At 50.1% G+C, this 27,005-nt stretch overlaps 12 protein-coding genes across 12 annotated transcripts; 5 read left to right on the top strand and 7 right to left on the bottom strand.

Moving 5' to 3' along the window:
* Positions 1-46: 46 nt before the first annotated feature.
* Positions 47-1,561, top strand: MIND_01005100 (PLC-like phosphodiesterase; the record flags this gene model as incomplete). Its single annotated transcript, XM_037366650.1, has 9 exons — positions 47-167; positions 213-326; positions 376-532; positions 576-602; positions 651-858; positions 908-1,138; positions 1,190-1,315; positions 1,364-1,457; positions 1,506-1,561. 9 exons carry the CDS (start codon positions 47-49, stop codon positions 1,559-1,561), a joined length of 1,134 nt encoding a protein of 377 aa, XP_037216044.1.
* Positions 1,562-1,632: 71 nt separating this feature from the next.
* Positions 1,633-2,952, bottom strand: MIND_01005200 (uncharacterized protein; the record flags this gene model as incomplete). Its single annotated transcript, XM_037366651.1, has 8 exons — positions 1,633-1,869; positions 1,918-2,102; positions 2,153-2,284; positions 2,332-2,407; positions 2,456-2,509; positions 2,558-2,665; positions 2,717-2,835; positions 2,886-2,952. 8 exons carry the CDS (start codon positions 2,950-2,952, stop codon positions 1,633-1,635), a joined length of 978 nt encoding a protein of 325 aa, XP_037216045.1.
* A 3,518-nt stretch (positions 2,953-6,470) lies between these two features.
* On the bottom strand, positions 6,471-7,552 carry MIND_01005400 (TBP-domain-containing protein; the record flags this gene model as incomplete). Its single annotated transcript, XM_037366652.1, has 4 exons — positions 7,139-7,552; positions 6,809-7,081; positions 6,671-6,760; positions 6,471-6,539 (listed from the first exon to the last, which is right to left on the bottom strand). Exons 1-4 carry the CDS (start codon positions 7,538-7,540, stop codon positions 6,471-6,473), a joined length of 834 nt encoding a protein of 277 aa, XP_037216046.1. The 5' UTR covers positions 7,541-7,552.
* A 319-nt stretch (positions 7,553-7,871) lies between these two features.
* MIND_01005500 (Porphobilinogen deaminase) lies at positions 7,872-8,923 on the bottom strand (the record flags this gene model as incomplete). The annotated part of the gene is made up of 2 exons (XM_037366653.1): positions 7,872-8,399; positions 8,447-8,923. 2 exons carry the CDS (start codon positions 8,921-8,923, stop codon positions 7,872-7,874), a joined length of 1,005 nt encoding a protein of 334 aa, XP_037216047.1.
* A 97-nt stretch (positions 8,924-9,020) lies between these two features.
* MIND_01005600 (Oligosaccharide translocation protein RFT1) lies at positions 9,021-10,738 on the top strand (the record flags this gene model as incomplete). Its single annotated transcript, XM_037366654.1, has 4 exons — positions 9,021-9,433; positions 9,482-9,861; positions 9,912-10,260; positions 10,306-10,738. Exons 1-4 carry the CDS (start codon positions 9,036-9,038, stop codon positions 10,736-10,738), a joined length of 1,560 nt encoding a protein of 519 aa, XP_037216048.1. The 5' UTR covers positions 9,021-9,035.
* Positions 10,739-10,755: 17 nt separating this feature from the next.
* MIND_01005700 (Polyphosphoinositide phosphatase) lies at positions 10,756-13,859 on the bottom strand (the record flags this gene model as incomplete). Its single annotated transcript, XM_037366655.1, has 13 exons — positions 10,756-11,182; positions 11,229-11,297; positions 11,345-11,612; positions 11,661-11,792; positions 11,838-12,061; positions 12,107-12,223; positions 12,271-12,502; positions 12,549-12,618; positions 12,662-12,793; positions 12,844-12,944; positions 12,990-13,186; positions 13,231-13,438; positions 13,484-13,859. 13 exons carry the CDS (start codon positions 13,857-13,859, stop codon positions 10,756-10,758), a joined length of 2,553 nt encoding a protein of 850 aa, XP_037216049.1.
* Positions 13,860-14,308: 449 nt separating this feature from the next.
* Positions 14,309-16,497, top strand: MIND_01005800 (uncharacterized protein; the record flags this gene model as incomplete). The annotated part of the gene is made up of 16 exons (XM_037366656.1): positions 14,309-14,364; positions 14,410-14,451; positions 14,503-14,655; positions 14,703-14,810; positions 14,860-14,868; positions 14,918-15,027; positions 15,078-15,183; positions 15,231-15,243; positions 15,288-15,459; positions 15,546-15,636; positions 15,686-15,716; positions 15,764-16,060; positions 16,116-16,126; positions 16,174-16,182; positions 16,237-16,416; positions 16,464-16,497. The coding sequence occupies exons 1-16, from the start codon at positions 14,315-14,317 to the stop codon at positions 16,495-16,497; spliced, it is 1,416 nt and encodes a 471-aa protein (XP_037216050.1). The 5' UTR covers positions 14,309-14,314.
* Positions 16,498-16,546: 49 nt separating this feature from the next.
* On the bottom strand, positions 16,547-18,334 carry MIND_01005900 (Histone acetyltransferase type B catalytic subunit; the record flags this gene model as incomplete). Its single annotated transcript, XM_037366657.1, has 11 exons — positions 18,271-18,334; positions 18,160-18,224; positions 18,064-18,114; positions 17,899-18,016; positions 17,668-17,849; positions 17,497-17,618; positions 17,335-17,448; positions 17,245-17,288; positions 16,875-17,194; positions 16,707-16,823; positions 16,547-16,654 (listed from the first exon to the last, which is right to left on the bottom strand). Exons 1-11 carry the CDS (start codon positions 18,317-18,319, stop codon positions 16,547-16,549), a joined length of 1,290 nt encoding a protein of 429 aa, XP_037216051.1. The 5' UTR covers positions 18,320-18,334.
* Positions 18,335-18,427: 93 nt separating this feature from the next.
* MIND_01006000 (Tryptophanyl-tRNA synthetase) lies at positions 18,428-20,059 on the top strand (the record flags this gene model as incomplete). The annotated part of the gene is made up of 7 exons (XM_037366658.1): positions 18,428-18,759; positions 18,809-18,928; positions 18,978-19,024; positions 19,077-19,299; positions 19,347-19,785; positions 19,831-19,917; positions 19,970-20,059. Exons 1-7 carry the CDS (start codon positions 18,443-18,445, stop codon positions 20,057-20,059), a joined length of 1,323 nt encoding a protein of 440 aa, XP_037216052.1. The 5' UTR covers positions 18,428-18,442.
* A 20-nt stretch (positions 20,060-20,079) lies between these two features.
* MIND_01006100 (uncharacterized protein) lies at positions 20,080-20,924 on the bottom strand (the record flags this gene model as incomplete). Its single annotated transcript, XM_037366659.1, has 4 exons — positions 20,080-20,348; positions 20,399-20,444; positions 20,497-20,601; positions 20,649-20,924. 4 exons carry the CDS (start codon positions 20,922-20,924, stop codon positions 20,080-20,082), a joined length of 696 nt encoding a protein of 231 aa, XP_037216053.1.
* A 297-nt stretch (positions 20,925-21,221) lies between these two features.
* MIND_01006200 (uncharacterized protein) lies at positions 21,222-23,824 on the top strand (the record flags this gene model as incomplete). Its single annotated transcript, XM_037366660.1, has 11 exons — positions 21,222-21,380; positions 21,425-21,542; positions 21,591-22,035; positions 22,086-22,305; positions 22,359-22,688; positions 22,735-22,884; positions 22,936-23,045; positions 23,093-23,147; positions 23,197-23,473; positions 23,524-23,755; positions 23,806-23,824. 11 exons carry the CDS (start codon positions 21,222-21,224, stop codon positions 23,822-23,824), a joined length of 2,115 nt encoding a protein of 704 aa, XP_037216054.1.
* A 232-nt stretch (positions 23,825-24,056) lies between these two features.
* On the bottom strand, positions 24,057-25,869 carry MIND_01006300 (uncharacterized protein; the record flags this gene model as incomplete). Its single annotated transcript, XM_037366661.1, has 8 exons — positions 25,671-25,869; positions 25,358-25,626; positions 25,204-25,310; positions 25,140-25,157; positions 24,997-25,082; positions 24,723-24,950; positions 24,499-24,678; positions 24,057-24,451 (listed from the first exon to the last, which is right to left on the bottom strand). Exons 1-8 carry the CDS (start codon positions 25,783-25,785, stop codon positions 24,057-24,059), a joined length of 1,398 nt encoding a protein of 465 aa, XP_037216055.1. The 5' UTR covers positions 25,786-25,869.
* Positions 25,870-27,005: the final 1,136 nt, after the last annotated feature.

Consider the following 27,005-nt stretch of genomic DNA (forward strand, 5'->3'; position numbering starts at 1 on the left):
TCCATAAATTTATGCACCCTCCACACTCCTTCCATCTCACCTTTCCATGCTCTTCTTTTTCTTCTTCGTATTTGCTGCGTTGGGCCCCGTCATTGTTTTTGGCGCCCAGAAACAGCTAGGGCAAGACGCTTTGAATGATATTCTTGCTCGTGGTGCCCCAATTCTTGGTGGGACATACCACACCGTTCTCAGCCAGCTAAACATAGCCCTAGGAATCGACAATGGATGCTCTCGTACGAGCAAGACTTGCGATTGGATGCGAAACGTGCCAGACCACACAAAGTTGGTCCATATGAACCTTCCTGGCACGCATGATTCGGCCACCTGTGTGTCTTCCCATTGTCATTTTCTGCCCACCGGTGACCTGGAATGAAGGGAACTACTCTCAGGCCACCCAAGACTCTCTTATCCGATACACAGGACCCAATGTTCCCCCGGCCGTGGTATTCCGATGTCAAAATCAGTCTCTGCTCGATTCTCTCAATGCCGGAATCCGTGTCTTCGACCTGCGCTTCGCATACAACCCAGGAATGTCATCAGCATTTACTGGGTCTTTAATTGACGCCCCCTCAAAGGCAACGATACCCTCGGTTTTCATCATGGTGAGTTTTCGTCAGGCTCATTGGGACTTTGCTCACTGTCGTAGGCAGGGCATTACTAGCACCGACAGCAACAGTGGACGATGTGTGGTTTGGCTTGTACAACTGGCTAGACAAACATCCGACGGAAGCAGTGCTCATCTCCCTGAACTACGAATCGGGCACTGGCATGTCCCGCGACCTCAAGCTCGAGCAGCTCATCTATAACTTGATGACGAGCAACCTAGCCTCTCGATACTGGGTCCAGGCCAACGGCACTGTTAGTCCAATCAACTCTCTCTCGTTCTTCGATTCAGTGCCACATTCAGCTTGGGACTCTGGGAGAGGCACGGGGCAAACTGACCTTCCTCCAACGCTACAACTATCAATTCCTCCCTAACACCGAGTCCAAACAGTTCGGAATCCACTTAGCGCCGGAGCAATGGACAGACAACAGTCCTTCGATTGAGATCGTCTACAACAACGCGGCCCACCAATCCGCATTCATCGAGGACTACTACGAGATAGGCCTGCCGAACGGGGCTGGCGTCGCTGAAAACGTAGGGCGGCACCTCACGCGTGGCTTGATGGTGATTGACGGGATGCGCTAGGTCCAATGGAAGTTGAACGCAACCATCGCCCATCTCGAGAATGCAACGACGCTTCATCCCGACCAACTCTACATCACATTTGCTAGCTCGGAGCACAATGACGATGTCCCACCCGAAAACCCCATCGTGAGTGTCTTTTACTTCGCGTAATAAACAACTCTTGATGCTGGTCAGGTCATGGCATTGGGCGATGGGTCAGTGCCCGGGGTTAACCAGAAACTTCTCCCGTGGTTACAACAACACAGGGGCAAGCGATTCGGCGTCATCAGTGAGCGTCCCTCGTCTTGGCGCCCCCGAAACTAAAGTAGTTTGCTAGTGCTCGACTTCTTTGGCGCAGTTCCTGGGCTGGTGGAAGCAGTTATTGGGGTGTAACCTTGGCCAGTTGCATTCAAAATGGATTTTTCTTTCAGAGTTCGGACACCCTTCAAATTTGTATTCTAACTCTACATGGCGTGTCCACGACTACCCTTGACGGAGTATTCTTCCCTCGTCTCCTGGTCAAACTCCTGCTCTACGTCGATCTGGATCTTCATCCTGTTGTTGCCGTCAGTGCGAGACAGTGGCAGTCGCGGCATGGTGGTGTTGAGCGTGCTGACCGCGCTGCCAGAAAGCGTCTTGCTGCGAGCGACGCCAATCCGCAAGATCACCAGGTAGAACGCAATACTGATGATTGGAGTAACCTGCAACACAGCTAAGTGGCGGAGAAGTAGAATGGGGTACGAGGTTACCATATCAAGTACCACGTATTGGCCGTTGCTGTTCAGTGCAAAACAGGTGAGGGCCGCGACGAGGGTCACAGAGTAGAGGACTCCCGCATCAATGACGATCAAGAGAACCGGAAGTACGACTCCCCGGCCAACTCGGGTTGCAGCAACCTGCTTGTTGATTGACCAAAGTTTGTATGAAAGGAGTGCTGGGCAAAGAAAGTGAGCAGAATACCCGAAATCACAGTGATTGACTTACCAGTAGCGGTGAAATTACACGCAAGTGTTGTAGAATAAAAGGCTTTGATCCAGCGACCCAGTTGCAGCGCGTAGATGCTTGTTGGGTCGGCGAGCGGCGTCGTACACGTATAAACACTGCCAGAGCCCGCAACTGTTTGTTCGTGGGCATTGCTATAGCTTAAATTAGAAGACACGCACTGGCGACACCACACCAGAGAATGCAAGGGATGACAATGATCCAGAATGACTGCCAAACTTTGTAGCACCGGAAGATCTGCCATCGCATGAGCTCGACGACTAAACGGCGGAAGCATAACTCTACCACGACGCCATCTCCCAGGACTGTTTGTAAAGTATAGACGGCATTCTTGAAAACCTGGATTCAAGTTCAGAACGGATGTATAGCTGCTGAGGACGACCGTACAAAGGATTTCTCGCTGGGGTTGGCAAACCAGGCTGCTGGGCCCCCGGGAAACGAATCGCGGTAGACGATGAACCCACTATTCAGCCTGTTGATATCAACCCCGATGTGCTAGAGAAAAGGAAACATCAGATAACGAGCAACAATGAGTCCACGACCCACAATCGTGCTCAAAATAAACAGTAACATGGAAACAACGACCATAGGTATGTTGATTTTTGATTTTCCGCGTCCGCGAATTAGAACCCACATAGTCAGGATGAACATTAAGACAGAAAAGCCTGCGAAAGTCTGTTAGCTTGCTTCAGTAGACGACATTGATAGCCTTCACCATAGAGTATTGACTCAAGAACGGTGGACAAGAGCCCCGCCTTGTCCGGGGAGATAAACTTGACCATGGAAGGGGGCGAACAGGAGGGAAGGCGACATGCAGCCGCTGCTATTTAACAGAGCGCGCCCGCGGCGTCTGCGTTGTGAGAGAAAAATGCGGAGACAGAATGGTGAGGTATGCCTAACGAGATGGTCTGTGTGTTTCAATAATGCCAATACCGGCGACACCGAGGACCTGCGGTAGCCGATGCCAATCGCATTTCAGAGCAAGCCAGTGTCGTCAGGGTATGCCTGCAGCGGCGGCATGGCCACTTTGACCACTCACGTGCAAGTAAGTTTAGTGTGGCGAATGAGGACGCAGGCATTTCCGGGCCCGATTCAGAATCGGAGTGATTCTATGTTGGTCAATAGTCAAGTTGTCTTGAGAGCTTCCCAAATTAATCGTTGACAACCAGGGCCGAAAGGCCTGACGAGACCGGGAAAATATGTATACGAGAGTGGGGCTCTTTCGGCTCTTCCGCTGGGGACAATTGAAAATTAGCGAGTGATTCCAGGTCAAGGCTGGCTTGACGAAGATCGTCGGTTGCACAAAAAAAAACCATTTCATGAAAGCGCCCGCCCTCAAAGAGGGTCTTGTGTGAACTTGCGGAAGGCGAATCACGGCGATCACAGCAGTCACTGTCGATCCGGATGGTGGACAAGAAAGTTCGGAATCCGCAAGAATCCGCATCAATGTGGGATCCTTGGCCGCGGCACGCTACCAGTAGTCCAATCAATTGAGCACTGACGGCGGTTCCGACGGGATGTTGCAAACATGTTGCCTCCTGGCAACTTGCTTGAATGGACTCCCTGAAGGTGGGAGACCGAACATTCGGAAGTGTGCTAAGCAGGCACCACTTGGGCATTTTTAGGACGCTTCTCAAGACGCTTCTTTTGTGTGTCCCCAACAGAGAACTGCCAGCAAAAAAAGATTGCCGATTCATTGACCTTGGTAGGTAGCGTTACTTACACATCCGACCAACCGGCCTTCGCGGGAGTAAGTGGTGCTGAGCTTTCGATAGTGAACACGGTTGTAGCATCCACCTCATATTCTGAGGAACGACATTGGTCTTGTGTGCGTTACAAAGCGACGCTAACCGCAAGGAAGAAAGAGAGTGAGTTTTAGAAGCCTCGGAAGTCGGACCTGTCGAATGTCAAAAGGAAGTTCCAGGCGCGGGGGTGCCGTGAGGAGGACCAACCCGATAAAGTTCGCTCTTGAAGCCTCTTCCAAGTTTCTCAGCCATTCCTTCACCCCCAATAGCGATATGCCTAGCGCCTCCGACAAATTGTACCTCCTTGGCGCAGGCGGCGCACTCGCCATTGCTGTATATTCCTATATTTTGCAACGCCGCAAAAACAGTCTGCCTTTGCCTCCAGGCCCCCGGAAGCTTCCACTCATTGGAAACCTGCTCGACATGCCAGCAACATTCGAGTGGCTGACATATATGGAGTGGAGCAAGAAATATGGTGAGTCCAGCATGTCTTTGTCCCCCAAATAGCACAAGAGCTTAAATTTGATGGCGCAGACTCGGATATAATGCACTTGAACGTCGCAGGGACGTCCATTATCTTGCTTTCTTCAGCCGAAGCCGCGAATGAGTTGCTGGAGAAAAGGTCTTCGATATATTCGGACCGGTTAGCCGCAATTCCGCGTTCCTGACAATCAGTGTGCTCAATAGCTGCAGAGCGAGATTGCCGATGGTGAATGAGCTCATGGGTTGGGATTTCGCGTTGGGTGAGCAACGTCTGCAAAAACACGACCGTATCTGACTCGTGTTCGAAGCGTTCATGAAGCACGGTAAGCTTGTCAAAATCGCGGATTGAAAGCATTGATGCACTGGTATGTTCGCAGGCGATCACTGGTATGTCCTCCAAAGCCGTCAGGATTGAGGGTGTCTCAATTCAGTCCAGGCGAGCCCACCGGAAGCTCTTCCATGAAGTATTCAACGCAGTTGCCGTCAAGAAATTCCGACCGATGGAGAAGAAGGCTTGCTACGAGTTTCTAAACGACCTGCTTGCCCGACCAGACCACGATGTTCTGGATCATCTGCGACAGTAAGTCAGCAACACTGCGATTTGTGGCGTCTGGTCTGACCTGAGTCTAGTATGGCGGCCAAAATTATCATGTCGATTGCTTACGGGATCGACATTAAACCTGCCAACGACCCGTATGTCGAGCTGGCTGACAAGGCCGTTGAAGGACTCGTCACTGCGATTGTACCAGGTCGCTTCTTGGTCGACAACATCCCCTTCTTGAAGTATGTCCCTTCGTGGTTCCCTGGCGCCGGTTTCCAACACCAAGCGAACGAATGGCGAAGACTCTCGCGCTCCATGCTGGAAAAGCCATACGCCGAGTCGAAGCAGATTATCGCTGGCGGGAAAGCACCACACTCGCTTGTCCTTGATGGCTCCCGAATGGTCGAAGAGGCGCCGGAGAATAAGGAATACCTCCAGCAGGTAGTGCAAAATACTGCAGCCACGATATATACTGCTGGGTCGGGAACAACCGTCTCTGCGCTGGGGACCTTCATTCTCGCCATGCTATCGAACCCTGAGGCGATGAAGAAGGCTCAAGAGGAAATAGACCGTGTCGTTGGGCCTGACCGCCTCCCTGACTTCGACGATGAACCGTCGTTGCCGTATGTCACAGCTTGCATGAAAGAGTCTTTGCGGTGGCGCAACGTTACTCCCATCGGTGAGGACCGTCTTGTCATTGCTGACATCGCCTGACAAGTTGTTGACAGCTATACCCCACTACCTGCCCGTCGAGGACGAGTACAAAGGGTACCGTTTACCCGCAGGCTCTATCGTCATTCCGAATACCTGGTCAGCCTCGTAAAATTTCTGCTGAACAAAGGCTGACCTACCACCCACCACCCACAGGGCAATCTTGCACGACGAGGTGATTGACCCTCTCCACCTTTTCCTCTCGCTTTGTTGACATGTTGTACCAGACAGTATACCCCGACCCGTACTCGTTCAAGCCAGAGCGTTATCTATTGCCCAATGGTCAACTCAACCCGGATATTCCCAGTCCCGACATGGTCTTTGGCTTTGGACGGCGCATTTGCCCCGGTCGACACATGGCGAATTCGTCGGTGTGGATAACGTTGGCGTCCCTGCTTGCCACTTTCGACATTACTAAGGCAGTTGATGGAGAAGGCAAGGTTATTGAGCCTCGATACGACTACTTCGCTGGTCTGGTGGTAATGCCTTTGCCATTCGAATGCTCAATCAAGCCGAGGTCAGAGAAGGCGGTTGAGTTGATTCGGACGAGTGTCAACAAAGTTTAGTTTTACTACTAGTACATAGTTCATTACCATCACTCTTTCAACAAAGTCACATGCACCATTCGTTTCTGGTGATGGAAAATCGATGTATTGGAAACAGTGTAGAATAAATTTATGCGATTTTGTATGTACGTGGATGGTAGGATGTGGGAGTGATGGAATATGCGCATGGAGAACCCAGAAAGGAAAGAAAAAAAATGATCGCTGAAGGCGCGTGTGCACTACTTTCGACACCTCCAATAGCGTCCTTTTGTAGATTATGGCTTGCGGAATTCGCAAAGCACAGTGTAAATCGTGTTGAAGGCCGTGTAGATCTCCTCACGGACCTGAGGGGCAAGCGAGGGTCAGCTACACGTCCTTCAACAACAACAACGAGGAAACCACGGCCTATTACAGCCGTGGATGCGAGCGAGCTCAATGGCCACGCCGCACGTTCCACAAAACGAAACGAACATACCTTGGCACCAGTCAAAACAATCTTGCCCGAGACGAAGATGAGAAGCACGACTTTTGGCTTGATCATGCGGTAGATGAGACCAGGGAATAACTGCATCGAGATGAGTCAACTAAAGATGATGACTAGATATCAACCCACCTCAGGCTCATAACTGCTGAACTGTCCGTGGCTGTAGGCGAGTCCCTCCAAGCGAATGGGGAACTTAACATCACAGCTGCCGACAATGTTCTGGATCTTGAACTCCGAAAACTTCGCATCGAAACCGAGCTTCTGGACAATGCGGGCGTATTTGCGGGACGCAAGGCGCGAATCATCCTCCGACTTCGCTCCAGTGACGACCATCTTTCCCGACGCGAAGATGAGGGCTGTTGTCTTGGGGTCACGAATACGCATAATGACGGCGGCAAAACGCTAAGCACACGCGAAACAGTTCGACGTGCATAATCAACGGTAAGATGTGGTACCAACCTTGGGATTATATTCGGCATTACGGGCGTGAAGGGCGATGGTTTTAAGGTCGAGGCGACAGTCGAGGTTCACGGTGGCAACAATGTTTTGAAGAGTGGGGACGATACCTTCCACGGCGGTGATATGCTGTTGCTCTAGAGTGAGGGGAGCGGGGGTTGACGGGACCGGGGTAGAGGGCCCAGCAACAGCGTTGGAGGTGGCGGTGGGGGTAACGGTTGGGGGAGGTGGTGGAGCCTGTGGCTGTGTCGACGACGCTGACGACGGTTGGTATGAGTTGGAGAGTGGCGAAGGCCCAGGAAGGGCGAGGCCATTCTGAGGTTGATATGCGAAACCATTCTGTTGCGTCTGCTGGTAGTTCGAACGACCAAAAGTGACTTGGCGAGTGGGCAGAGCAAAAGACATGGTGACGGTTGGGGATCAAAAGAGGCTCGGCAGGACGCCGAGGGCCCACTTATATACCTCTGAGGTGTCACATCACGCGTGACTGATGCACTGCCTCCAACAATGACTCTTACCCATCCCCGCCACATCATTCAACCGCTTGTCCTCCTTTGTCGCTGTCCTTGTTCTGCAATGTTGCTTTGTCTTTGGGTCAAGCACAACCTCAATCACTCCTTTGTACGTACAAAGCAGTCTTCAAACAGTCCTTTCACTATCGTCGCTGCTCGTCTTATCTGTCATCATCAAGCGCCATAACAACGTTTCCATTCTTCATCGATGTTCTTTTAGACGCTCAATTCAACCTATTGCGTTCTTCCCTATCGTCTTTGACTGCCTGAAGAATCTTTTCTGCCCCCGCCTCAATCAAGATCCTTGCCAATCGCGCTCCAATAGCCTCTGCATCTTCCCGCGTTCCAATCTTCTCCTTGAGAGTTCGCTGAATGTGCTCACTACCATCAAGCGCCGTGATGCATCCCGTCATCTCAAAATAGTCTTGTTCGTCAAGAGCCGTAGCGACACCCACAGGGACACTGCAGCCACCCTCTAACACATGAAGGAATGCCCGCTCGGCCATGCAGCGAAGGAATGTCGGCCTGTGTGTGATTTGCTGACAAAGTGCCAGAGCCTCGGTGTCGTCAGCTCGGACTTCAAACCCAATGGCGCCTTGGGAGACCGCGTGAAAGAGGATTGGTGGGGGAAGGTCCGATGTCAGACGGGCGCCTAATCCAAGTCGCACTACCCCCGCTCGAGCTAGGATAATAGCAGCATATGGGGAATCCGGTGCATCGAGTTTGGCGAGCCGCGTATCGATGTTACCTCTCTGTAAAATTGTTGCTGAAACCACCAAAAATCATATTCCGCACTCACGCAGTCCTTAAATTGCAAGTTAGGATAGTTTCTTTTGAGCTGAGCAATTCTTCGAACGCTGCTTGTCCCAACCACAGAACCATCTGGGAGGTCTTCCAACGTTTTCCACTCAGATCCTGGTCTAGTGATAAGGCTGTCCACGGGGTCCTCTCTCTCGAGGACTCCAGCTATCACACAACCATCCGGAAGTGTGGTTGGCACATCTTTAAAAGCATGCACCAGAATGTCCACTTTCTTGTCCAGTAGTGCTACCTCCAGATCCTTCGTCCAGAATGATTTACCTTCCGCGCTATTGAGGGTGTACAGCGCCTGGGTTTGATCTCGATCGCCAGCAGAACTTAGCCATTCTTTGGTGAATTTCGGGGAAGCATCAGACGAATGCGGATGTAACGCTTCGAGAGCAGCAAGGGTCATATTTGTCTGAGCCTGGGCAAGTTGTGAGGCACGGGAGGCCAGCGTAAACGTCCGAGAAGACATGGTTGTGAGCGGCAGGAACCGATTGTCGTTCAGACGCGTTGTGGCCAATAAAAGATCGCGCACGTGTTATGACTATTAATAATACGATTACGTGTCACTTTGCTGCCAGTGGATGGCAAGCCAACTCAGGTCGCTCATCGGCCTCCAGGTTATCTCTCGCGCATTCACCTTCATACTCAACCAGAGCCTCCTTGGACTTGCATCTCCTGGTGCCTATGGAACTGCTGCAATCCAATTCGAACTGATTTCGAGCACGATTCTCTTTCTAAGCCGAGAAGGTGTCCGAAACGCTCTTTTACGTGTCAATCGGGCCAAAGACGGCTCGTGGAATGTCGGAAATATCGTGTTTCTGCCTCTTTCCTTAGGAGTACCACTGGCTGTAGCAACAAGTCTTGGCTACGTGAGACTCGCAGCTCAAGAAACCAAGTCACAACCTGGCTTCTATACTGGTATCGCACTCTACGCGTTAGCGGCCGTGTTGGAACTTTGGTGTGAACCAATGCACAACCAGTACTTTTGCATCTCTCTCTCTCTTTACGCATGTTAATATCTGGTTAGTGCCATGGCCGAAATGAAAACGCACATCCGTTTTCGTGCAGAAGGCTCTGGTGTCATGGCCAAAACGGTCACAACATTCCTCGTCCTCTTCTACGACTCAAAAGCTGGGATGAATGGCGCACTAGCGCTCGTGGCTTTTGCCTGGGGACAATTGTCTTACTCTTTCTGCGTAATGGCGGTCTACCTTGCGCACTATGGGCTCTCTTCATTATTCCCCAAGAAGACCAGCCTTAGACCCGACTCCGATACGCTCCGCATATCTCTAACCATGACCTCTCAATCAGTAATCAAGCATTTTCTCACTGAAGGCGACAAATTCGTTTTGGGCTGGTTCAGTCCTTTGCAGGACCAAGGCGGCTACGCCGTCGCCGTAAATTACGGTGTGTAAGCCGAGTTTCGTGCCATATGACTCGCCTAACACCAACTCGAGGTTCGTTGATTGCCCGCATCGTATTTCAGCCCATCGAGGAATCGTCCCGTATATCATTCTCCAAGACCCTCTCCCCGCCCATCAAGGCAGAAGCCTTGAAGACTGCCTCCCGCGCTCTGACGACGCTGACTTCTCTGCAAACTTCATTCTCTCTCCTCTTACTCGTTTTTGGTCCGGCATATCTACCCATTGTGCTCCCTGTCATCCTGCCAAGACAATACCTCTCGACCAGCGCTCCGCGTGTTCTACAAGCCTGGATATGGTACATACCCGTCCTGGCCTTGAACGGTGGCCTAGAGGCGTTCATCTCCAGCGTTTCCACTCCTAAAGATCTGAACAGACAAAGCAGGTGCGTCCTTCGTTGCTCTAAATACATTTGTCGCTAATTTGACAGATGGATGGCAATTTTCTCGATCATCTACATGGCTGCTGCGGTCCAGCTCTATAGATGGCACTTTGGCGACAGTTCGTTGGTGTACGCCAACATCATCAACCTCACCGCCCGCATCGCCTACGCAGCGCACTTTACCACTGCATTTTTTGCCTCGCGTGGATCATCTTTGCAGTGGAGGGCTGGTTTGCCGGGGGCGAAGTTTGCGGCTGCTTGCGCCGTCTCGTTGGGTATCATCACGGCGAATGAGGGTCGCCTGGGTGGCATCAAAAACATGGTAACGCATATCGGACCGGGTTTGGCCATCGTTCGACATCGGGCGATCCAGATTCATATTCTTGTTGGCGGTATTCTGGGCTGCTTGTGCTTGATGGTATGGTGGTTTACAGAGGGACGCCAACTGCTCCGCGAAAGAAAGCATCCCAAGTCCGACTAAAATTACATGTAACATCATCAATAAGCCCCCAGCCATCGCTCATAGTTGAACGACGGCTGAACATCCTGCCTCCCGTCGAGGTACTGCGACGAATTCTGGCTGACATACGAGATGAACTCTTTGGGTGTTTCTGCTGGCCAGTCTGGGGTGTCGCCTAGTCCGGTGCGGACAGAGTAAGAATAAAGCTCTAAATCCTTTCGTTCAGCGGTTGTCGCGTCCAGTAATTCCTGGTATTGGTCAATATATCCTTGATACTCTGCTTCTTCTTCCTCCGAAACGACAGGATTCAGCTTCTGGCGCGCCATGGCTTCTGTCGACAGCCGATCTCCCTCTGGTTCCGCAGCCGGCTTGCTCGATTCAACACGGTCACTAGTTTGCTTGGTGCTCTTCTTCGAGCTTGTTACGGGGTTGGCTCCGATCCAGCGTCGGACACCTTGAACAACACTAGCATAACATCAGTTATCTGTGCTGATAAAAAAGTAAGACAAACCTAGGCTGACTGCGCGACACAATGCTCTGCGGCTCAAAGGGACTGTGATTCATGTCCTTTGCGGTTTTTCTGTGGATAAATAAGAGGCATGAAGCCAATACCTTCGTTTTACTCACCCCGGAAGCTTGAGCGTGCTGTTCATAGAGTAGGCAAAGTGTTTTCCGAGCGAGGTGAACAACAATGGTCGATAGTACTCGACCCAGAAATCACTCTTGTTCCGGATAAAGTCCCGCAGCCCACGATCACAGTCGTCCAAGGCATACGGCGGTTGAAGGTGCTCTTCGTTGAACCACCTCTGATATCCACTCCGTACTTGGGGTTGCGTTATGGGTCGCTCATCTTGGACCCCAAGGAAGAGATTGATGGCGGTTTGCTTGTCAGCATCTGCAGGAGTGATTCAGCGAGAGGGCTAGTTGTTAGAAACCGGCCGACCGAGTAGTGAGTTGGTATAGAACCGCCTGATATTCTCAATGATATCTCGAGAATGACTGTTCCAATGCGGCATTCGTCGGTAGGTCTCGACACGGTTCACAAGAGCACTTCCAGTATATTGCAAAGCAATGGCTTGGGCACGTGAGTAACTGAGATGAAAAACATATCCAAACTCACTATCGCCATGGTCATGGTACATTTCGGTTAACATGTTGACCGCATCGGAGTCAAATGCTAGATTTGGGTGCTCTACGACTCCCAACGCGTACAGTTGATGTCCAAGAGCGCGCTTCCCAAAAACGAACTGCGCCGCATTGGTACGGTCCAAGCAGTCGACGCAGTTCGTGCGACAAATGCCATTCTGGAGCGAGATAGTGTTCCGCCATGGTTCGTTATTGTTGCTAAAGAACATAAGTGGGAAGAAAATCGGATGTAGTTGGTATTACTCTGTCTGGTTTTGAAGATAATGCGAGTACGGCTCGGGTCCAGAATGGAAGAAGCTCGTGAATTGAATGGACTCCTCTGCCATATCCTCCAGGATGCTGATAACATCTTGGGTCTTCCTATGAGAAGACTCAATTCAAGCGGAATCCTGGACAACGAAACCTACTCCTTATACGCTCTAGACATGTCCCATGCTCGGTATTTCATGCGCTTGTCTGCAGGCAAAAATTGATTCAAATATTCGACGCAGAGCGTATATTCGTCCAGTAATTTCGATTCTCGTGGAACAGGCTCTCGTTTCTTGATTAGGTTCAGGATCATGATAGGTGCTCCATATCGCTTGAAAAGATTGTCAAAATGGCGTGCTGCAGCACTGTAGAAAGGATCGACAACACTGACTGCAAGAGAGTGAGCGTTGAGAATTGTTGATTGATACCCACGGACTCTCAATCGGCGGACGGGGACTCATGCTATTGGTCTCTTGAGTCCAATATACAGGAATACTGCCTCTATACTGGAAAGAGTTGAGAAACGTTATGGGTTCAGAACACACATACGTGGACATAGCTGGTATAATTTGGACTCGGTTGGCGGGTTTCAGAACCATCTCGTCGACATGGGTAGTAAAAAGGCGTAGTCAGCGCCTCCGATACGATCTGTTCTGTCTCAACTTCATTTGCGACGTTGCCCTATTGTGAAGATCAACGAACAAAAACTAGGCGCAAGATTATGAACGCGCCTCGTCGTTGACACCACGTTTCAAATACCGGGCTCCGGCAAAATGGCGAGACCTTCGAGCTATGAGGGTGACGTAGATGACCCGTCCAAGGACCGTCAACTCTAAGGTTGTTGAAGCAAATAAAGCTTGGAGCACTGGGTACTTACTTGCTTGATCTACGTGTCCGTGCACCATAGGCAATATCCAGTATGGCTTCAAATAGGGGTGCTCGTCGTTGCCAAATGGCGCGGTCATCATATGGAAATTCCATGCAAACCGGTCGTTGAATGGCCAACTCCCTTGAACAGAGCGGCTTGACCCGGTGAGATTATGCTGTAGAGTTGAGGTGATGTCGTAGGTATAACTGTGAAGAGTAAGTGGGAGGGTGTGGAAAGCGCGAGGGCGAACCTGAAATAGAAATTCTTGGACATATCGACCTGCTTGAAGATGTTCATTAGACGCTGCTCTTCCGCTGGCTTGTCAACTTTGTGGTTGAAACAAACGGGGATCATTTCGGTATTCTCGCAATGGTAGAGATAGTGGCCACCCAGAAGGGCGACATATGAACGCTTGGTTATGAGGATCATGTACCACCCCGCCGTGAATTGCACAAAGCCTGGCAGAGATGAGCTCACTCCGATTTCACGATGCTCAGACTCACCTGCGATACCGAAAAACACTCTCGCCTTGCCTAACCCTCCTGAGCTCTTGTTTCCGTCGTCGAGCATCTTGAGCATCGCGGTCATTTGTTTGCCGCTGTATTCTGCGTCATCCTCCACCACGTTAAGCTCATCCTGCGAAGTCCTGTCGACCTTGAGAATTCTATGCCGTGAATCTGTAGTATTGGACGCGACGATGAAGAACCGGACGCGGTTTTCGTAGAGAACAAACTTGTTGAAAGCTGGCGGTGCTTTACGTGAAGATGGCAGTAATGAATGCTTGGACTTGTTATTGAGAGGAACTGAAGCACTGGTCCTGGAGCTGAGAGATGGCGCTGGCTCTCTGGCTGAAGCCACGTCGTCTGCCTCTGTCTCCATTTGTGTATGGAGGTTTCAGTCAGACTGTGAATTTGGTCTGAGAGTGAGTGGGTCGACAAAAATAGTATGGACGGCGTGGTGGTTAGCGTTGAGCCATGTTCTCGTGTTGCCGTGAGCCGAGTTCAAGTTCGAGCCAATCTGGCAGCTCATCAATGGTGACTCAGCTTGTGATGGCTCCCCAATCGAGTGTCGCTGCCATTGTCACTCGATGATAGCAAGGGTCAAATAATATAGAACATCCTACTTTCGCCTAATAGAAGGAGTGGTACATTGGTTTCTCGATGCCCCAAAGCCATTGAGCAAAGGATTTCGTGTCAAAAGCAATGGCTTACAGTGCATTTCCATATTGGGCCACGCGAGCTCGATCAGACGGATTTGGGACGAGCCGAGAACGAGCCGAGTTTAGCTCGGCTCGTCGACGAGCTCGTCGTGACGGTCGTTCGCTTCCTTTCACCATGTTCAACCCACCCGCACCGTATGACCCTACTGACACCAAAGGCTTCTCGTTAGTCGACTGAATCCATTGCGTCAAACTATTTAGTATTCCAAGATATCAGACCGTTGTCCACCGTTGGCCTGTTATAATCACTGGGTTCAACACAGAACTGGCCTTTTGTCACGAGTTTTAATCCCAAATACACAGCGTCCTCGACCGACTACATCGTCTGAGCCATGACATAATCATATCCGACGGCCCCGAAGAGGGAGAATCGAAAGTCAAGGTCGATGAAGCAAAGGACATCATTGCAAAGATTAGCCGATTGAAGTACGAGATGGGACGCGATCATGTTCTGGAGTAGGAAATCTTTCGAGCACAAGGCATTCCACCAACCCTCTGTCCAGTCCAATTCCAGACGACGGGGAGCCTTTTGATAGGTATAACGCTGAACTCCAACGCTTGGCCGATAACTCCAAGAACACTTGGTTCACAGCGCCGTGGCTTTTTGCAGAGTATGTGTCTTGCAACATCCACCGCTTATGCTGAGTAACGGTGCCTTAGATGCTACCTGTGGGTATTTTTCAAGCCTTCATGAGGCAAAGGCCTGAAAATGTTCTAGATACCGACTCCTTCGCTCGTATTTCCTCCAAACGACACAGTGGTCTCAATTCGATCCGTTCTCCTTTCAGAAACAAGAAACCTTTCAACAATCGGGGAGGGCGATTGCTCGTATGGCCCTCGCCTACTTTGACCTCATCAACTAACTCGGATGGGTGTAGAAATCGCAAAGAGTATGCACGAAGTGGACATAGAGCATCAAACCGTGGAAGCAGACACGAGCAAGCTCGCCATATTATTCGCAGAAATGATTCAAATGTGTCTCTGGTAAGTCATGTTGCCCTTGTGCGATCTGTGCTTCAAGTTACTGCCAGGGGAAACGCCACCGTACTTCATTTCCTGTTTCTCCCTCCCTTTCTCATTGACTACAGGATCTTTCTCTACTTACCCACTTGTCTTCCGCAGACATTGAGCATCTGCAAACCGTGGGCAAGGATGCTCAAGATGCACGACGAGAATTCATCCTACGGGATGACCAAGCGAAGGTCTGGCAACATATCAGCGGTGTTCTCAATGGCCAAGTCGACTTCGTCCTTGATAACGGTACCATTATTCATGTCTTCGCTTATTCATCCACTGAGACTCTAACAGCTGGCTTCGAGGCTAGTTTGATTCTACAACTGCCATAGAACTCAGTAACAGTTTACAGCTGTATACGGATCTCGTGTTCGCGGATTTTCTTGTTACGCACACACCATATGTTTCTAGAGTCGTCTTCCAGTGAGTCGAGATACTGTGCCAAATCGTTTACTCAAACCATATGCATTAGTCCCAAACTAATCCCATGGTTTGTTTCGGATGTGAGCTTAGACGCATAACTTTGCGGTCTTATCTTATCTTGTCACAGGTCACGCCTAGTGACTTTGCGAGCACTTTGACCTCACTGCTTGATCCTACATTCCTTTCACTCTCTGAAGAAGATCAAGGATATGTGAATATCATGGTAAACCGGTGGAAAGGATATATCGACACCAATGTTTTCTCTCTTTCGGTCCCCCATTCTACACCACTTGGCGGTGGATCGGATTCAAACACGACAGAACTGGCCGGATTCTGGACGGAAGCGGCACCATACTGGGAGATGGAGACGTTGGCACCTCGTCTCTGGCAGACCTTGAAGACCAGCAACCTCGTAATATTCAAAGTAAGCCCCGAATTGCGTCGTGTGTCTCTAACTGATACTGTTGATCATTTACTAGGGCGATCTCAAGTGAGTGAAACACAACTAGTTCGCCATAAAAGTCATCTTTATCCTAGTTATCGCAAGTATGTTGTTGTTCAACTCTGGTTTTACCGTTCATCGTTGTGAGCGATTCACAGGCTCACTGGTGACGTGCAATGGGAAGCATGGACCGATTTCTCTGTCGCGCTCGGCAACTTGAGTGGGTCGTTTCCAATTTTAAGTCTCCGGACCAACAAAGCGGACGTTGTGGTTGGAGTTCCCCGCGAAGTTGCAGAGAAGTTAGATGCGAGCGGATCGAAATGGAGGGTGGATGGAAGGTGAGTGGCATCAGTATCCACGTGAAAACAACTCAATCTCTAGCAAGGTATGCGCTCATATCGTTCCTGCCAGCTGCATAGAAGATACGGCTATGCACAAATAACATCAATGAATTAGACGGCCTTTACTTTAATGACTCAGCAGGGCCAATATCCGCATATAATCCTCGCGCTGCCCTTGAAAGGTTTCCTCGAGCTTTTCCAAACGCTCTTCTTTGTCCATGCCAGTCAACGTTTCCTGTGAAGGAGATCAGTCGAATGTGAAAAAAAAACGCTTCAAAATGACCCACAAAGTTGAAGCGATATAATCGTTCCTTGACTTGCAGACGATAGGCGCGAATACTTGATTCGTCGGTGGGATCCAAACGAAGGAGGATTAACATTTCAATGAGACGGTGGAATTGACGCTAGTAGGATACTCTCAGCACCAAAGGAAAGAGGCGAAACATTAAGCCTACCGCGGCCATTTTTAGATCGCTTCGCCATTTTTCTCGCCAGGCTCTGTCCACGGGTGGCCCCAATTTTCCTTTTCCACCACTGGTCTGGCTACCCCCACGACCACTGCGTCCGCCCTTACCAACCCCTCCCACTCGGCCTCCACCATGAGAAACGGCGTCACCCCCGATAGCTTCTTCCATGAATTGTTTGTTTCCCAAAAGCATCAAGAGATCGTTTTTGTCGCGCAGGTCTTCGAACGCCTCTGCTGGATCTTCCACGGTCAGCTCAGCGATTTTCGGTTTAGACATGACGTATTGATATAACGCGTTGTATAGCTCAGCTGCAAATAACCTTGAGACGCAAAAATACGCGGCAGACCCAAGTACTCACAGCCGTGTCCACTACGCTGGTAAGGTGGTAAAATGACGAACTGACTAATAAAGCTCAATGAACATGGTTGTTCGGGGACTTCATACGGACCTTAGTCGCAGACGAACACGGTCGGGGAAGCAGAAGAATGGATATAGTGATGTGTAGCCCACGAAATGATATGTGCTGACATCTGGCGTCGCTCGCCGCTTGCGCTTCTCGTACCTGGACACAAGTTTGAAAGGTAATACTTGGAACATTACTGCAACTCACAGAACAATGAATTCCCAAGTATCTTCTTCCTCGTCAATGTACGAGCCAGCCTCAATGTAGAGAAGAATGAACAATTGCATCCTCCGATGCAATTCCCGAAAGCCAGGAGACGCCCATGTTGCCTGAGAAAATTGAGAACGCCATTGGGTGAAAAAGATATCTTTGACGCACGTGGTACGCCTCGAACACGACTGTTTCCTCAACATTTGGTTCCAGAATTGCAATACCCTTCCCTTTGCTGTCTAATGGAGGCGCAGAGCGAGTATAAGTGCGGATTAACTCCCCGGGGGGCTTGAAGGCGATGGAGTCCACCTCTACACGCTCCAAAAACGATTTTTCGTCGCGATAGACGTCTGACGCGTCCTAAGTTGACAGAAACACAAAGACGGTTTGAGGACACACCTTCCGGAAGGAATTTGGCCAAAGTCCCCTCAACGTCATCAACGGTGGACGAAGAGTCCAGCTTCTTGGCGTATTTTATGTTGAGAAACGGCGCGAGAGAGCCTGACGCGAATCTAAGCTGGAAGGACGCGTCAAAAGCGCGTTTAAGTGGCAATGAAGACGGACATCAATGGTAAGGCCATTATAGCCATAGATTTTCTCGTCGTCTCCGTATATCTAGATCTGAATAAGCTTGTTCTGCAGAAATGGGCATCCACTCACTGGGTATGTAAATCGTGGGTGAAAGGATTGTGTTTCTTCGACCTGGTCGTCCGCTTGTGCTCGAACTGTGCTGTACTTAGCCGGGAGCATCAAAACCTGCGAAAGACCGACCAAGGGATAGGCACAGTGCCTGATTCGCGTCTGCAGTCCAATCAGTCATTGCAGTCGGGAACAAATTGGGAAAGACGCGCCAGGTCACATGAGCACTAAGATTGGGTGCCCGAAAACTTGACTCGATCCGATATTCTTGCTTTTCCCACTCACATCGCTGGTATCTGAGGAAATGTCTGCCGATTCCATACCAGCCACTGTTGAAACCATTACCGCAGCCGTTGCAGCTGTAGCTATCTCCCCCTCAGTTTCCGGCCAATCTGTTGATGAAGTGGCCAACGACTCCTCTTCTCAAGCCCAAGTCGTCACTCCATGGAAAGTGGAGGGCTCAGTCTCGGCCGATGGAAAACAACAAGCCATCGATTACGATAAACTAATAGAGCAATTTGGGACGCGCAGAGTCGACCAAGCCCTTCTGGAGCGGTTTGAGAAACTAACTGGGCATCGGCCACACGTATTTCTCCGTCGAGGGATGTTCTTTTCACACCGGTGTGTAAGTGTCCCTTGAAGCGATCCCCTTCTTCATGCATTTGCACAGTGAATTCGACAAAATTCTTGATCGGTATGAGCAGGGAAAGCCCTTCTTTCTTTACACTGGTCGCGGCCCAAGTAGCGACAGTATGCATCTGGGCCATATGATACCATTCGTCTTCACAAAGTGAGTACTTGAATTTCTGCTGCTGCCTTCCTCTCAAGCTATATCGCAGATGGTTGCAAGACGTATTTGATGTCCCATTGGTCGTACAACTTACGGGTGCGTCCTTGTAATCTACGACTCTTGACTTCTCTCTCTGATTCGTTTCTAGATGATGAGAAATTCCTCTTCAAACACGAGCTCAAAGTTGATCAGGTCAAGAAATTTGCGCGACAGAATGCCCGCGATATCATTGCTGTCGGCTTCAACCTCGAGAAGACGTTCATCTTCAGCAACTACGACTATGTCGGTGGACCGTTTTACGAGAATGTTTCCAAAATTTCCCGTCAAATCACATATAACCAGGCTAAAGCAACCTTTGGGTTCAACGACTCGTATGTTAACTTGATGTTTTTCACCCGTACAACCTAATACTTCGAAGGGATAACATCGGAAAAATCCATTTTGCGTCCATCCAAGCTGCACCGTCATTTTCCAACTCATTCCCACAAATATTTGGCACGGTGTCGAACATCCCCTGCTTAATTCCCTGCGCGATTGACCAGGATCCATACTTCCGTCTCACTCGCGATGTGGCAGTGAAGCTCAAGTATCCAAAACCGACGCTTCTCCACGCCAAATTTTTCCCTGCGCTGCAAGGCCCGCAAACCAAGATGAGCGCTAGCGATCCAAATAGCAGCATTTATATGACCGACACTGCTGCTCAACTGAAGAATAAAATCAGCAAGCATGGTTTCTCTGGCGGGCAGGAGACCGTAGAGGAACATCGTAGACTGGGCGGAGATACCGAGGTCGATGTTAGTTACCAATACTTGTCTTTCTTCCTCGACGACGACGCGGAATTAGAAAAACTAGGATCAGTAAGTGAACAGGAAATCGCAAAGCTATCATTGACTTTATTGGAGGATTACCGGTCGGGCGAGTTGTTAACTGGGCAGTTGAAAGCTCGGTGCATTGATGTCCTTCAGCACTTTGTCCGTGGTTTCCAAGAGGTCGGTCTTTTGAGAGCACCCCTTCTTACAATCATCCTTATTGGCCTCGCAGCGGAGAGCACAAGTCACCGAGGAAGTTATTAACGCATTCATGGACCCATCGAGGAAAATTGACCCTACCCCCCGCAAAGCAGCCTCATAAAAATTGTATTCTAGAAAAGTCTATGTCGACTGCAACGGATCTACCTGTTTTTTCTCTTTGGTTTCCGTCCATTTGAACAGAGCGTCCTCAGCATCGCGCTTCCAAGTATTCAAGGCTGCGAGTGCGGCTGTTCCCCAATCGAAAGTTTCGTGGTCATCATACGAGCTGGGGCCGTCAACGAAGATGATGAGGTCCCTGGAGTTAGGCTTGATAAATCCAAACTTGATGCCATTGTCCACCAACTGACGAAGAGGTTCGTAGAAACCAAGAGCATTAACCAGGACCACAGCTAACGGGAGTTGAGCCAGTCAGAAAAATGCAGTTTCATATTATACTGACGTTTATTGTGAATGCCTAGTTGTGTCCAGGTTGTCACTTCAAGCACCTAAATAGTGTCAGTGCACCGTGACTGCGTCTTGCCGAATGCATGATATCACTTCTTCATATGTTCCGAATCCTCCTGGTAATCCAATGAATCCACCGACCCTTTGGGCCATCTCAACTTTGCGCTCATGCATTGAATTGACCACGACGTGTTCGATCTGTAGAGAGAGTTATGAATGAAACAGGATTTATAACCCCAACTCACTCGTTCACGTCCCACCTCGTTCAGGTCGACACTAACACCCGGAGCCTTCTCCGATTCTCCTCCAACCATAGCATAGGGGACCACTCCGGTAACCTTGCCGCCGCATTGTATGACTGCGCCAGAAACGACTCCCATGAGTCCTTGATTTCCACCGCCATAGACGAGTTGGCGGTTTTGCGCAGCAATGGCGTGTCCTACAGAGATAGCTGCAGCACTGAATGCTCTGTGAGTTCCCATGGACGACCCGCAGTATACTGCTATAGCATTCGACACCATTTCGGTTGATTGCTCTGAAGTTGCAAGAGGGAAGAAGTAGGAGCTCGAGCTCCGCCGAACATCGGGTAACGCGAGTCATAGAATATGTTGAGCACTTGCTGTCCAAATCTTCTTGGCAAATAACACAGTCATTTCTGAGCTCGTCAAAGAGCTCGTCAAAGCAAGAGGCGTGGAGCGCTAAAAGTTAGATGAACGCAGTCACTACGCCGCAGTGAAGTAAGTGTCACAGCCATATCGAGGCTGACCACAACCCTCATACCCGCCCTCCCTTTCTTTTCCTCCTAGACGCGAGACAGTATGGCTACTGGCGCATCTGGCCTCGGCACTGAGATTGTTGGCACAATCAACAAACTACAAGATGTCTTTACGACCGTTGGTTCATCTGCCTCTGCTATAGACCTGCCCCAAATCTGTGTTCTTGGTAGTCAAAGTAGCGGAAAGAGCAGTGTTTTAGAGGTATTATTTATCCTCTTTCAGAGTTGCCCCCTCACTTCAAATAGAACATCGTCGGTCGGGATTTCTTGCCTCGTGGTTCAGGCATCGTGACGCGTCGACCTCTGGTGCTACAGCTTATCAACAGACCAGCTGGTACTCCACCACCTGCTGGAGATGCTGCTCGTATGTCGCTCTGTCTCCATTCACCCTTCGTGCTAACTTTTGTGACAGCCAAAGTCAATGGGACCGACAAAGCCGGCGACAAAGGTGCCAACCCAGACGAGTGGGGCGAATTTCTCCATCTCCCCGGCGAAAAGTTCTACGACTTCACCAAGATTCGGGACGAAATCGTTCGCGACACTGAGGCCAAGACTGGTCGCAATGCAGGCATTTCACCCCTCCCAATCAACCTTCGAATCTTTTCTCCTCACGTCCTCACGCTCACTTTGGTCGATCTTCCTGGCATCACCAAAGTTCCCGTCGGCGACCAACCTCGGGACATCGAGAAACAGATAAGAGACATGCTGTTCAAGTACATTTCGAAACCTTCCTGCATCATACTTGCTGTTACGGCGGCGAATCAGGACTTGGCTAACTCTGAAGGATTGAAGATGGCACGGGAGGTTGATCCAGAAGGAACGAGGACAATCGGTGTTTTGACCAAAGTTGATCTCATGTGTGTGGCAGCCAGTCATCTCTTCTTGCTGACCCTAACCAATGATATAGGGACACTGGTACAGATGTAGTAGACATTCTTGCTGGGCGTGTTATTCCCCTGCGGCTAGGATACGTCCCAGTCGTCAACAGAGGGCAGCGCGACATTGAAACCAATCGCCCCATCACCGCTGCCTTGCAGAAGGAACGTGAATTCTTCGACACCCACCCTTCGTACCGAGGAAAATCTCAATACTGTGGCACACCTTTCCTCGCCCAAAAACTCAACTCGGTGTGTGACCGTGTCCTTCATTTTTGGTGCTCGCGTGCCAAACTGTATAATAGATCCTCAAGGCCCACGTCCGCAACACTCTTCCCGACATCAAAGCTCGCATCACACAGCAGTTACAACGCTATCAGTTAGAACTTCAATCACTAGGTGGACCTCTGGGAGACAACAACGCCAACGTCATCCTTTCAGTTATCACCGAGTTCTGTGCAGACTTCAGGACTGCTATCGATGGAAATACCAATGATCTGTCGCTCAACGAGCTTTCTGGAGGAGCACGTATCAGCTTCGTGTTCCACGAGCTCTACAACAATGGCATCAAGAATATTGACCCATTTGACCTCGTCAAGGATGGTGACATTCGTCTTATGCTTTATAACACCGCGGTACGATATCTATAGGTTCAACTCCCCTCTCTTATCAGAATAACAGGGCTCTACCCCCGCTCTCTTTGTCGGAACTGCAGCGTTCGAAGCTGTGGTTAAGCAGCAAATTCTGCGGTTGGAAGAGCCCAGTCTCAAATGTTGTCAGTTAGTATACGACGAATTAATTCGAATTCTGGGGCAATTGCTTGCCAAGATTGTGAGTAACCTCCGAATTTTCCTTCTGTACACTAATTGATGTATTCGATAGCAAGTCTTCCGACGCTATCCTGCGCTGCGCGAACGCTTCAATTCCGTCGTCATCAACTTTTTCAAGTCGGCAATGACGCCAACGACGAAGCTGGTTAGCGATATGGTGGCGTATGTTTTGAGTGCATTCACTGATTATATGCTTGACGATCACATAGAATGCAAGCTTGCTACGTCAACACAACCCATCCAGACTTTATCAATGGACATAAGGTACGTTCTTGATTGCTAGAAGTTTTCAGTCCTCGACAATCGTGCGCAGGCCATGACAATCGTCAATGACCGCCTGAATGCCAACAAGCCTCCGCCACAAGCCGCCGACCCGAAGAAACTAGTACCTGGTCAAATCAACAACAACAAGGATTTGGATGTTGAGGCTAAGAAAGAGGAACCGAGCTTTTTCGGGTCCTTCTTCGCCCCGAAAGCAAAGGCCGCTGCTGCCAAGAAGAGTGGCATATCGACCATGGAAGCCCCTCCAGCAGTTATCAAGCCACAAGCCGCCCTTAGCGAGCGCGAGACGATGGAAACCGAGGTCATCAGTGCGTAATCAGTTTTTCTGTGAGCCTAAGCTGATAATGGCTGTTTATAGAGCTTCTGATCCACTCTTACTTTAACATCGTCAAGCGGGAGATGATCGACATGGTCCCCAAAGCCATCTCGCTGACGCTTGTGACCCACTCAACCAAGAACCTGCAACGAGAGCTGTTACAGGAGCTCTATAAGCCAGAGGTGTTGGATGAGCTGCTTCAGGAGAGCGAAGCTGTCGTTCATCGCAGGAAAGAGGTTATCGGCATGGTACAGGCACTCAACAAAGCTGAGGAGTATGTTCTTCATGTTTGTGGCCGTTGACCTGTCATTGACCAAATCATAGGATCGTTGCGGGTGTGTAGCTTGTCGCTGGGTGTCTTTGGTGGATCTCCTACCCTCGCAAACATTATGTCCTCCCGTAATAAATTATATTCGCATATCTGCTTTCTGGTCATCTTCATTGGATTCAATGTTCGTGAAATCTGGGTTGATTCGCGGTCACATGATTTTGTGTCAACTGGGTCGTTGTCAAACGCGTCCATTGTTAAGCATTTCAAGATGACAGAGAAACGATTCAAATATATTTTAGAAGTGTCAGCCACCAAGCTTGAAATCGACGAGATGGACTGAGGACGGTGTCGTTCCTGTACTGGAAACCTGATAAAGCACTGACACCAAGCCATTTCCTGCCCGTGCCCTGTCCAACGTAACTTCACCAAAGACATCAAGGCCAGCCGCAGTCCCGTTGTATGCCATGGCCCAGTCGGTATACCCACTCGACTTGCTCGCGGTGGCTACGCGGAGGAATGGCATGAACACATAAGCGTTGTCCTGCGAGTCAAGCACGATTTGGGAGCGTCCGACAGATTGGATATAATAAGGGATTTCGAATTTGATGAAGCTTCCGTTGGCGGCTTGGTACAGGTGGAATGCATGGGCCCATTGCGGCCGGCCGGTTTCGTAGTCTGGCACGCATTGGGTAAAGCGGCCTACAGTCAGTCAGAAAGTCGAGCAGCAGAAAAAGCAGATATGTAACCTGGAACGTAGGAGATGATTGAATGGATGCGGCCAGCTGAATCGACAGTCTGCGATTCCTGATTCATGAGGGCGTGGTCCGCATTGAGCGAGTCGACAATGATGCCGGCGGTGTTGACATTTATTGGACTACTACCGGAGGTACCAACTTTGGTCCCGGCAGTGTTGAACCATGTGCGGCCTAATAGCGTTGAGTGACATTAGGAATCGTTATGTTGGACGCACCAGAGTCATCCGAGTAAAAGTAGACAGTATCGTGATTCGTCAACCCCGAGCTGCTGCAAGCTACCGCTCCATTCTGCTCTCTCCATGTTCCCGTGACATATGCGCGAGTACCATGGTAGGTGAAGCCATGGATATAAAGATTCCTCAAGGTGCTTGTTGCGCCACTAGGCGCTGTGTATGTCCCAGTTGCTGAGGCCCACGAGCCGACATTGTTCCAAGCACCTGAAACTGGTCGGTTACAATTTTTTGGGTGAGCAAACCAACTAGCCTCCACTGTACTCAGCGAGCTGGGTTGCTCCGTTTCCGGACACTCCCGTTCTAAAAACGAACTGCAAGAGATTGGATGGCGTAACGACAAATCTAGGTAAACAAAGGTTAGATCCGTGGTATCAAACGAAAACAGGAGAAAAGCCATACTGAGGGTAGGTTATCTGACTGTACTGTGTGAAGTAGCTGTGTTAATGGCGCAACTCCAACTCACCTTCCTATATTTAAGTTTCCTAGATTGTTGGTGATCGTTCCAAACCGACTTGCAACCCAACTTGCTCCACTAGTGGCCAGGTTTGCCTCGGATCTGGTGTAGTACAGCTGGAGAGCGGTGATTGACTGAGCATGGATGTTGGGTGGGTACATACCTGCGTGCTGTGGCAATCCAGCGCAACATGAATAACTCCGTCCGAAGGCGAGATTCCAAGTGAGATAACGTTGTGACTGTCGCTGGTGGATAGTTTATGCGGCAACTGAAGCGTCGTCCATGATCCAGAGGGAAGAGTCCTTCGTCCGATGACTGCAGTACCGGAGGCTGTATACCACGCAGCATACTGAAAATTGCCGAATGCAATAACGGCAGACTGCTGGAACGAGTTCACATTAACCACCCCGTCGTAGGAGACGAAGAAGATGCCTGAATCAGGTCAAGAGGAGGCTTGACTGGTTTTAGGTGCAAACCTTGAGGATCAAGTAGGGTGTTGGAGACAACGGAAACCCCGGGAACGCCGCAGACGGTCCGTACGATTGTCAAAACCACAACTAGAAGAAATTGTACAAGTCGTATGAGGCTCATCGATTCACGTTGTAAGAAGCGTCCATGTTCTTGTCGTCTGCATCTTATAGCAAACCGATCGCGAGAAAGCAGGAAGAAACCCGGCCCGTGACACTCGTGACCGTGACATCTGACCCTCGAGCTACTATCAACAGCAACAAGCAGCTTTCTTCATCGACGTCAGTTGTTTGTATACTTCCAACAGAAGAGAAGCCGTCACAGATGCGGGACGTCGCCGACCAGGGCGGTATCACCGAATTCCTAGTCGCCACCGGTGTCCAACGCGCAATCGAATGCTACTTCAGGCCACATGATATATGCAATTCTGCTGAGGCCCTCGCGAGCCAAGGCCAACCATCTGCTTGTGACTGAAGATCGAAGTTTGAGGTGCTTCGTAAACGTCCGCCCAGCAGAACAGACCATTCGTATAAAGCTTCGATTTTATTTCCGCTGACGCGCCATCCACGAGGCTTTCACTCGGTCCGGACCTCTGCCTCCTTTAAAAAGTGCGCTTACTGCACGAAGCCTGTCTCTACGTCGCCATGGTCCACGCGTCTCTCCTCATTCCCCTCCTTGCCTCTAGCCTGGCTACTGCCAAATCTCTTCCAGCCGAACTATTCTCAAGCCTCATCCCCCCAAAGGTCCTTGCAACCTATAATGCCCTTCCATCCCCCATCGAATACCCACAATACACTGATACCTCTGCCGGCAAATGGAACTTTTTTAACGTAGGACCATTCTACTTTGGGAGACAACTGCTCTGACAATATCTACTTACTAGCCTGACACTTGGACCTCCGGTTTCTTCCCCACAACCCTGTACGCGCTCAACACTAGGAAGAACCTTTGTGGTGCCACAAACGCAAACGGCCTCAATGCCGCCAACTGGCTAAAATTAGGCCGCGCTGCAAGCACAGGGTTGATACCACTCGAGCTTAAGAATGGCCAGGTATTGGTCTCACACTTTCACGCGTTTGACTCACAACGCTATTGTAGGGCCACGACGTTGGTTTCCTCAGCTACCCTTTTGTGGAAGAACTTGCTATGTTTGTTCGACTTGCGTCGATTGCCTCAGCTCACGTGTGCCAGTAACCCTACGAATCAAACCGCACTCACGGCCGTCAAGCTCTTTGCTGCCGATCTTGCCGCCCGATTCAATCCCACGGTCGGCTGCACACGCAGTTGGGATTCTTCGGACCCCACTGATTTCCAAGTCATCATTGACAACATGATGAATCTCG

Source organism: Mycena indigotica (genome assembly GCF_014461135.1).
Source record: "Mycena indigotica strain 171206Taipei chromosome Unknown Mind.scaff0009, whole genome shotgun sequence".
In the NCBI taxonomy this organism is placed as follows: Eukaryota; Fungi; Basidiomycota; class Agaricomycetes; order Agaricales; family Mycenaceae; genus Mycena; species Mycena indigotica.